The sequence below is a fragment of the Muscardinus avellanarius genome (genome assembly GCF_963383645.1).
Source record: "Muscardinus avellanarius genome assembly, chromosome: 10".
NCBI lineage: Eukaryota > Metazoa > Chordata > Mammalia > Rodentia > Gliridae > Muscardinus > Muscardinus avellanarius.
Window position 1 is genome coordinate 62,810,356 of NC_137796.1, and position 9,970 is coordinate 62,820,325.

Consider the following 9,970-nt stretch of genomic DNA (forward strand, 5'->3'; position numbering starts at 1 on the left):
TTCTTCTACTGGGAAACAGAATGGAGATAAGGCCTGATCACTTTAAGGGGAGGTCTGGGTGCTCTCCTCTTCCTCTCTCTCTCCCTCTCTCTCTCTCTCTCTCTCTCTCTCTCTCTCCCTCTCTCCCCAGCCAGCTGCCTACTTCCTGCCCGCTCTCGCAAACTCTTCAAATCCTTCAAATCAACAGAGGCCCCCAGGGTGGACTCGGAGAGGGTTCCGACCCAGCTAGAAGCTTCTGGCGGGCGTGCCAAGGAGCAGGTGGCAGTCTCTGGGATGGGACGGGCTGTGTCAGGACAAGCCGTGGGCTGGCCCTGCTTGGTCTGCCCAGGGCCCTTCTAGGCATGTTTGGGAGATTGTTTTTCGTCTTGCCCACCTGAGACTTAGCCAGGCCCCAGCAGCGTGGTGTGGAGAAGACAAGGGGTACCTGACCCCCTTTGGTAACCACCCCATTTTTGTGTTCTCACCAGCAAGGTGACATGGAGCCTTTGTGGTTCACTGTTCCATGCCCCCCTTCCCTTCCTGAGGGTTCCCCCAGCCGACCAAGCTGGGCAGGGCAGGCTGAGGGAAGGGCCGGGCTTGGTGTGGGGGGGGTGTCAGAGGTTGAAGGTAAGCAGTACTGAGAAAGGCAGGGAGTCCCCACCCAAGCTGAAGAGAGAGGAGTGAAGGGCAGCGGGGGAATGGGTACCGAGGCAGAGGAGGACTGGCGTCCTGGGGACGGAAGATTCCTGGAGGGGGCTTCTCTTCCCTCCCGGACTCACAGGCTCTGGGGCTGGGGCTCTGGGGCCCGGTGGTGGCAGCTGCTGCGTCAGGCTGGGTCAGAGCGGAGCGCCAGGCAGCAGGCGGGCGGGCGGGCAGGCAGGGGTGGCCCCGGGCGGGCCCAGGATGACTGGTCTGCAAGCCCAGCCTCATCGCCCTGGGGGTGGGTGGGGGGCCCTCCCTGACTCTGCCTGCCTGTCACCTCTGCAGGCCCCTCTTCTCTCCCAGCCTCTGCATCCCCCATCTTCCTGCCCCATCTCTGCCATTCTCTACCCTCGTGTGTGTGTGTGTGTGTGTGTGTGTGTGTGTGTGTGTGTGTGTGTGTGTGTTTCTTTCTCTTTCTGTCTCTAGGTTTCTGTCCCTGGGTCCCTCTACCTCTCTCTAACCCTTTCTCCATCTCTGCCCTTGGTCTTCGTCCCTATGGCCCCTCAGCCTACGTCTTCCTCTCCTTCCCCCACTACCAGTTTCTCTGTCCCTCTCCTGTGCTGCTCCTGCCAGGGCCATCCTGGGGGCCCCTGCCCCCCAGGGCTCCTCCCTTCCCTTTTGCAAAGATGGGAAAAATTGGGACGTCACAGAGGTGGGGCTGCTTGCTGCCAGGCGAAGGGGCAGGACTGGAGGGTGAGGGAGACAGGTTGGGGCCTGCAGGAGGAGAGCGGAGGCCCAGGAAAGGGAAATGAGCCCTCCGGTGGGTGCCCGAAGCCCCAGGGCTCCTCTGGGGCCTCTTCTCCATCGACCCCCACCCCCACTCCCCTCTCCCCACCTGCCAGGCCGCCAGTGCTGGATATCCGGGTCCAGATCTAGCCGCGTCACTTACCCGGTGCTGTGGGCCTCGGCGACGACAGCCAGTTCTCCGGCCACTTCAGTTTCCTCATCTGTGAAACCTGGGCGTGGATCCCCGCTTCTCCCGGCTTGTTTTCAACTGGATCTCTTCGCTGGGTTCTTCCTCTCCTCTCTCCACATCTAGCCCGATGTGGAACAAGGCGGGGTAGGCCCAGGCTCTGACAGCAGCCAACCCTGGCCTCAAACCCCAGTTCTGCCTCTTCCTGCCACAGTGACGTGGGACGGTCAGGGACTCCACCCCAGGAGGCTCAGTTTCTTCATCGGGGAGATGGGAGATGGGGGTGACGGCCCTTCCTTGGGGTGGGGAGTCGGGATGAGAACTCCAGGAGAGTGAGAGGAAGAGCCCGGAACTGGGGAGCTCAGCAGATGTGCCTGCTCGGTTAGGATTAGCCCACCAGGTGTCTGTAATCCCAGTATTTGGGAAGCAAAGGATCACGGGTTTGAGGCCAGTGTCTGCAACTTAATAAGACCCTGTTTCAAAACAAAACAAAAAAAAGCACTGGGGGTGTGGCTCGGGTAGAATGCTCTTCGGTTTAATCCCTAGTACCAAATAAATAAAAATAAGATATGGGGATGAGTCTAATTCCTTTAACCTCCAGACTTCAGAGCCTGATGTCATCTGCTTTGGAGGAAGGCTGGAGATAGAACTCCAGGGGTGAGCACAACCCTTTTTAACACTTGAGCTACATCCCACCCTGGGCCATTGCAGACATAATAAAACAGACCAACATCACACACTAAATATAATATCTGCTCAGACAGTACAGTCAAGCTCCGATTAGCTAGTGGGAGAGAAGAAAAGGGTCGTGAATTTTCATTTTGCATTTGGTTTTCAGTACGTGTTTGGGAACTGACGATGTTCTCTTTCTCCTTCAGGTTCTTCATAGGCCTCGGAAAGCTTTATGAGCCCTGAGCACTGTTTCTATCACGCTGAATGAAAAATTTAAAAAATGGCCTTCATTCCTAGTGCTGTAAGCCAGCTTCCTTTTCCTTCCTTCCTTTCTTTTCCCTAGGGATTGAATCCATGAGCTTTCTACCTCTGAGCTATACCCCAGCCATTTTTATTTTTTCTTGTGAGACAGGGTCTCACTAAATTGCTGAGGCTGGCCTTGAACCTGATAGCCTCCTGTCTCAGCCTCTCGAGTACTGGGGTCACATGCATGCAGCACTTCATGGGGCATAGGTAACATTTACTACTCCATTCCCATGTGATTCCTGAGGGACCCCTTCTCTCCCCCTGTAGGTAGGGGAGCACAGTACAGAGACGCCAAACAGCCCATAACCCTCTTTCTGTTACATTATATTTATTCCAAACAGTTGCATAGCACCCCCGCCCCCCCGAACTGTAGAAGGGTTGGCTGGACTTGGAGTTCCAAGAAGTCCCCCACAAACAAGAGTGGGAGCGCTGGGCATGGTGAGGGAGGAGACGCTGGTGCTCTGAGGCTCAAGGTAGCCCCCAAGTTGAGCAGTGGAGCAAGCAGGTCAGTTGTTCCTCATAATCATCCGGATCCAGTTCACGTATTTGCAAACAAAGGTATAAACTCCTGGGATGCCTCTTTGCCCGCAAGGCCCCACGGACCCCCAGGACACCAGGCCCTGAAGGACTCCCCCACATACTAGGGGGCCCCCAGAGTCACCCTAGAAGACAGAAGGGGGTACTGCATAAATAAGGGAGAAATCCTGTTCTTGTTTCCCTCCTTAACGCCTCCCCTATCCCCACCCACTCCTAGGCTTCCAGATAGATGGTTCCCAGCCTGATCTTGGGGGGGGGGGGGGGAGATTGCACATCCAGGCTCAGAGGAAGACATTGGCAATGACTAACCAATAGAAAAGAACACAATGTTCCTAGGAGCCAATGCCAGGGAAGGAGGGCGGAACTCTGAAGGCAAAGGATAGAGGTTCTTTTAGGACAATGGCTGGAACTCTGGCCAATGAGCAAAGAGAATACTTCTCCAATGACCAATCCCAGGGATGGAGGGCGGGACTCTAAAAGATAAAGGGTAGAGGGTTCTTTCAGGACAAATGGCTAAGGATCTGGCCAATGAGTAAAGAGAACACTCTCTTCAATGACCAATCCCAGAGAAGGAGGGCAGGACTCCATGGGGTAGAGTTCTCTTAAGGACAGGGGCTGGGTCCCTGGCCAGTCGGGCTTAGCAGCCTCCTCTTCACGGATTCCAAGAGAGCAAGGATGCAGAATCAGAGGGTGGTAGAGTCCACCAGCCCTTTCCTGTCTCTGTCCCCAAATTTCTTAGTCTGGGACAGCACCAACTGTAAGACGATGCAGGAAAGACCTAGCGCCCCAGGGTGGGGTTTCACTCTAATCTCCAAGCCCTGATGAGATGTTTGCTCTCCTTCATCCTCTACTCTCGAGTCTCTTCCCCTCTCACTTTCTTTGTGTGTCCCCTGCCCCACTTTTACTTCTGTCTTCTCCCTATATTCTCTCTGCACCCCTTCCCTCTCTCTGGCCCCCACTTTCCATCCTCTCTCCTATTCTCTCTCTCTCTCTCTCCCTCTATTATTCTGATCCTCCCCTCTTTTCTCCCCTGCCCCCATTTTCTGACTCGCCTTTCATCAGTCCCGCACACCCCACTCTCAGTCTCCCCCTTCCACCTGGTCCCCATGTCTTCTACTGGGTAGCTGCCCGCCTGGCTCACCTGGCAGGCGTCTTTCCCGGCCATGCCACCTGCACACACCATGTTGTCCGTGATTCTCCCGGGGAACACGGCCCTGCAGGCTTCATGGGACACGATGGAGAGGTTGAGACACTGGAGCCGGTCCGGGAATGGGTCTGGGATGGAAGATGGATGCTGCAGGGTCCTCAAAGCTGCTCACTTTGACGCCACATCCCCATGGAAATACAATCCAAGTCTATACCCTTGCCCCTCCAACCTCAACCACAGTCCTAAAACCTCTTGAGGTTCAGGTTTATGAGTCTTTTTTTTTTTTTTTTTTGAACCCAGGGACATTTTACCTCCAAAGCTATGCCCTCAGCCCTATTTTTTATTCTTTATTTTGAAACAGGGTCTCACTAAGTTGCAGGGGGCCTCACTAAAGTCCTGAGGCTAGCCCCAAACCTGCAATCCTCCTGTGTCAGCCTCCCAAGTACTAGGATTACAAGCGTGTGCCACAACGCCTGGCTTTTTTTTTTTTTTTTTTTTTTTTTTTTTTACTGAGGACTTAATCCAGGAGAATTTTACTTCTGAGCTAACACCTCCAGCCCTGTTTTATTCCTTATATGAAACACCATCTTACTAAGTTTCAGAGGGCTTCACTAAGTTGCTAAGGCTGACTTTGAACCTGCAATCTTCCTGTCTCAGCCTCCCAAGTACTGGGATTACAAGCGTGTGCCACCATGTCCGGCTCACAAAATACCACTTTTTATCCTCAGCTTCTGGCCAGATTGGCAACATCTGGGTCTTGTGACCTCTGCTTCACAGTGACCTCTAACAGTCAAGCCCCAGAACCGAGATACCCAGACTACTGACAGATGCCTTCTGCTCCATTCTGATGACTCCTGACATTGCTCTGAGCGCTACCCACATCCCTGAACCCTGACTTCTGACATTATGCCAGATGCCAAGACTCAGATCCCCAGAACCAGATGTTCAGCCCCAGCCCTGACCATCCACCCACCCTTCCTCTGAGTTTTCATGACTGTCTTTTTGAGGGGTTGGGGTGCTGGTGATTGAACCCAGGGGCATCCTACTTCTGAGCTACACCCCCAGCCCTATTTAATCAATTAATTAATTACAATTTTTTTGTAGTTACTGGGGATTGAACCCAGGGGCATTCTACCCCTGAGCCACATGCCCCCCAGCCCTATTTTGCTTTTATTTTGAAACAGGATCTTGCTAACTTGCTGAGCTAGTCTCCAACCTACTATCCTCCTGTCTCAGCCTCCCAAGAACTGGGATTACAAGTGTGCCTGAGGTGTTATGACTGTTAATGATTCTTCTTCTTCTTCTTCTTCTTCTTCTTTTTTTTTTTTTTTTTTGCAGGTCTGGATATGGAACCCAGGGGCATTCGACCACTGAGCTACACCCCCTGCCCTATTTTTTATTCTTTATTCTAAAACAGGGTCTCATTAAGTTGCAGAGGGCCTCATAAGTAGCTGAGGCTGTCCGGCAACTGCGATCCTCCGGTCTCAGCCTCCCAAATGCTGGGATTACAAGCAAGCGCCACCACGCTCAGCTCTGTTAATGATTCTTGACCTCTCCACCCCCACCCCAGTCCTGACCCCGGGGCGGGCTCCTTACTCCAGGATTGGTTGGTGGTGCCCCAGCCCGAGACGCGGCACTCGGTGCCCGCGGGGGCACAGCTTCTGGGCAGAGCCAGGGGCTGCACGCTGCGGGTCAAGCTGACGGGCAAGTTCAGCCGCAGCAGCCGCAGGTCGTGCTCGTGGCTCCGCAGGGCTCCCTGGTAGCGCGGGTGGGTCACCGAGAAGCCGCTGCGCCGGATCTGCTCCGTCCAGTCCAGCCTGCTCAGGCTGTGCTCCCCTAGGCGCACCCAGTACCTGCTGGGGTCGCAGCGGCTCAGCGGGGGCAGGGGGGGGCAGTCGGGTCCCCTGCGACGCCCAGGAGCCGCCTCCGCGTCTGTCCCCCTCCTCCTCCTGTCCCAAACCTGTCCTTTGTCTCTCAGTGTCTTTCCATTTTGAGCGATTTCTGCACCCTTACACACACACACACACACACACACACACACACACACACACACACTGCATCTGCCCCTGTGTCCCCTCCCTTCTCTCTCTCTCTCTCTCTCTCTCTCTCTCTCTCCTGTGCTGGGAATTGAACCCTAGGGTGCCCTATCTCTGAACTATACCCCCAGCCCTATCTATCTAATCTATCTATCTATCTATCTATCTATCATCTATTTTGGTACTGGGAATTGAACCCAGAGACAGTCTACCTTTGAGCTACATCCCCAGACGAATTTTATTATTTACTTGGAAGCAGGGTCTCCCTAAGTTGCTGAGAGCCTAAGTTGCAGAGGCTGGCTTTGAACCTGTAGTCCTTCTTGTCTCAGCCTCCCAAGTACTAACAGGCCTGTGCTATCACGCCCAGCGCACGCGCGCACGTGTGTGTGTGTGTGTGTGTGTGTGTGTGTGTGTGTGTGTTACTGGGGATGGAACCCAGGGGCATTCTACCTCCAAGGTATACCCCAGCTCTATTTTTTATTCTTTATTTTGAAGCAGGGGCTCACAGAGTTGCAAAGGGCCTCACTAAGTAGCTGAGGCTGCCTGCAAACCACGATCTTCCTGTCTCAGCCTCCTGAATGCTGGGCTTACAAGCGTGCGCCACCACGCCCAGCTTCATTATTTTGAAGCAGGGTGTCTTGCCAAGTAGCTGAGGCCCTCGCTACATTGCCGAGGCTGGACACGAACCTGCGATCCTCCTGTCTCAGCCTTCCAAGTGCTGGGATTGCGGGTGTGTGCCACCATGCCCTGAGCACCTGCCCTTTTCTGATGCTCTCTGGCAGTGAGGCCCAGGGTGGGAGGTAGAGATGTCATCTGCCTCAGTCACTGCAGCTGCTGTCTGTGCTGTTGACCAACCCAGTGAACAGCCTTGCTGTGTCCCTCCCTCCCTTGGCCTCTCTTTACATCCCATCTCCATTTATTTATTTATTTATTTATTTATTTATTTATTTATTTATTTATTTAAATGTATTATTTCTTGCGGTACTGGGGATAGAACTCAGGGGCATTCTACCTCCAAGCTACATCCCCAGCCCTATTTTTTATTCTTTATTTTGAAACCGGGTCTCACTGAGTTGCAAAGGGCCTCACTAAGTAGCTGAGGCTGCCCTTGAACCATAATCCTTGATCCTCCGGTCTCAGCCTCCCAAATGCTGGGATTACAAGCATGCACCACCATGCCTGGCTCACATCTCCTTTTACACACACACACACACACACACACACACACACACACACATAATCTTAGAGTATCGGATCTAGAAAGCAGCTCAATTTATGGGTGGGACCACTGAGGACCAGAGAGGTGGCGGAAGTCACCCCTGAGGTTGCAAAGTTTGGGACAGGCCAGGGTCCCCCAACTGGGTCAGGGGTGGCCGGAGCTGGTGACTGATGCCACATAAGGAAAGGGTGGGCATAGAGAGAATGGGAGGGACAGGTGGATGGCTCCAGGACCCTCCCGGGTCCTCCACCCGGCACACCTCCCCCACCCCACCCCACCCAGCCACGCTCCTAGTGTAACCTCAGACTGTCCTGTTGCAGGACTCGCTTCCTACCCTTATCCCCTGAGACCTTCTCAGGTGGGTGGCACCTTCCCTGATGTCCGAAGGGACCCAGACCAGGACTTACCTGCCTCTGCAGTGAGCGGCCGTGAGGACCCATCTGCGGTCAATGAGGACACCCCCACACCGCAGCTGAGTGCCCTCAAACAGTGCCACCTGCCATGGCTGGGAGTGAGGGAGGCATTCGACCCCATTGTAGATCTTCTCTGTGTCTTCCTGGCTGAGACCTGGGGACAGGGCTGCAGGCCAGAGAGACAGGGCCAGAGATGGAGAGGTTGTGGGTCAGCCAGAGGCTGAGGCAGGAGGGTCTCAAGTTCCAGGCCAGCCTGGTCAACTCAGTGAGGGAAGGAGGGATGTAGTCCCAACCCTGCCCTCCCTGACCCCAGGAACTCACCAAGACCCTGTCTCAGAGTAAAAAAAACAAAAGCCAAGTGTGGTGGCACATGCCTGTAATCCCAGTATTTGGGAGGCTGAGACAGATTTGAGGCCAACCTCAGCAATTTAGCCAGACCCTCAGCAACAACTCTATTTCAAAATAAAAAATAAAAAGGGCCGAGGTTGTAGCTCAAAGGTAGAGCGCCCCCCCAGTAACACACACACACACACACACACACACACACACACACACACACACACACACTCTGTGGGTCAGAGAAAGGAGGAGAGATACAGAGAGAAGACACACACACGGGGGGGGGGGGAGAGGGGAGAGAGGAGAGAGGAGAGAGGAGAGAGAGAACATCTCCAGGGATATCTAGAAAGACATAAAACACTGAAGCAACTCAAAGAAGAAGGAAACAAAGAAAGGTAATCTTAAGGATAGGAGGAAATATCTGGGTGCGGTGGGAGGCTAAGACAGGAGGATTGCAGGTCTGAGGCCAGCCTTGGCAATTTAGCAAGACCTTGTTTCAGAATAAAAAATAAAAAGGGCTGGAGGTGTGGCTCAGAGGTAGACCCTCCCAGAGTTCAATCTCCAGTACAAAAAGTGGGGAGGGGGGGTGGAGAGAGATTGGTAGAGGGAAAGGCAGAGGTGAGGAGGGCCAGTTCAGCTCTGGCCCTCAGCACCAGGCTGGGGCCAGAGCTGAACTGGGGAGATGGGGCTCTCCTCCAGGGGGAGGGAGGGACATGGCCCCAGCGCTGCCCTCCCTGACCCCAGGAACTCACCAAGAACACATAGGAGCAGGGAGAGGCCGGGCTTCATGACGAGCCGCCTCCAAGGCCTGGGGGAAACGTGGGGACGCTCAGAGATGCTGTCCTTCATGGGCCTGCCTCCGCCCTCTCTTGGTCTCTTCAGAGGCCGATGGCTACTCCTTCTTACCTGCTCCTGGTCTGCGGGATCCTCTATGTGTCTGTCGGCAGTTCAGCCCTGTCTCTCCATCCACCTACCCACCCACCCTTTCATCCGCCGGTCACCCCGCCAGTCAACTCTCCCACTGACCCTGCTCCTCAGCCACCTGTCACCAGCTCCACCTGCCCACTTCCTCCAAGCCCCAGGTGACAAAGCTCCAGCTCTCTTTGGTCCAATTTCCGGGTTGTGGGAAGGGGATGAGGAAGACCAGGGCGGGGAACACTCTGGAGCCGGGCAGAAACTCTTTTCAACTAATGACAGGTAATTGAGCTTCACAGCTGAGTGGAGGAGAGAGGGAGGAGGGAGACAGGGCAGAAGACCCACCGCGCCCTCTCCCCTCCACTCCCGTCAGCTGCCACCAGGGTCTGATGACTCAGGGTGACAGGGAACTGGGTTCTAATCCCCACGCCGGGGACAAAGGAGCAGGGAGGGTGGGGCCGCTGGGACCGGCGGGGCAGGGAGGGGCGGCAGGAAGGGGAACTCTTGAAAGCCAGAGCGAGCCAGGAAGGAGCTCGGTATTCCAAGAGCAGAGAGCCCCGGCAAGAGAAGAGCCCGGCGAGGTGGTGTACGCCTGTAATCCCAGTACGTGGGAGGCGGAAACAGGAGGATGGCGGGTTCAAGGCCAGCCTCAGATACTTAGACTTTCAGCGACCTAGTGAGACCCTGTTTTAAAAAAACGGCTGGGGGTGTAGCTCAGAGGTAATTCCCCTGGGTTCCATACCCAGTAGCACGCGCACACACACACAGAAAGGAAGGGAGATTCTACCTCCA

The 9,970-nt window shown here is 54.7% G+C and overlaps 1 protein-coding gene across 1 annotated transcript; it reads right to left on the reverse strand.

Annotated features, from left to right (window-relative positions):
• Positions 1-3,078: 3,078 nt before the first annotated feature.
• Positions 3,079-9,112, reverse strand: KLK12 (kallikrein related peptidase 12; the record flags this gene model as incomplete). The annotated part of the gene is made up of 5 exons (XM_080702833.1): positions 3,079-3,234; positions 4,251-4,384; positions 5,853-6,109; positions 7,919-8,090; positions 9,016-9,112. The coding sequence occupies 5 exons, from the start codon at positions 9,110-9,112 to the stop codon at positions 3,079-3,081; spliced, it is 816 nt and encodes a 271-aa protein (XP_080558959.1).
• Positions 9,113-9,970: the final 858 nt, after the last annotated feature.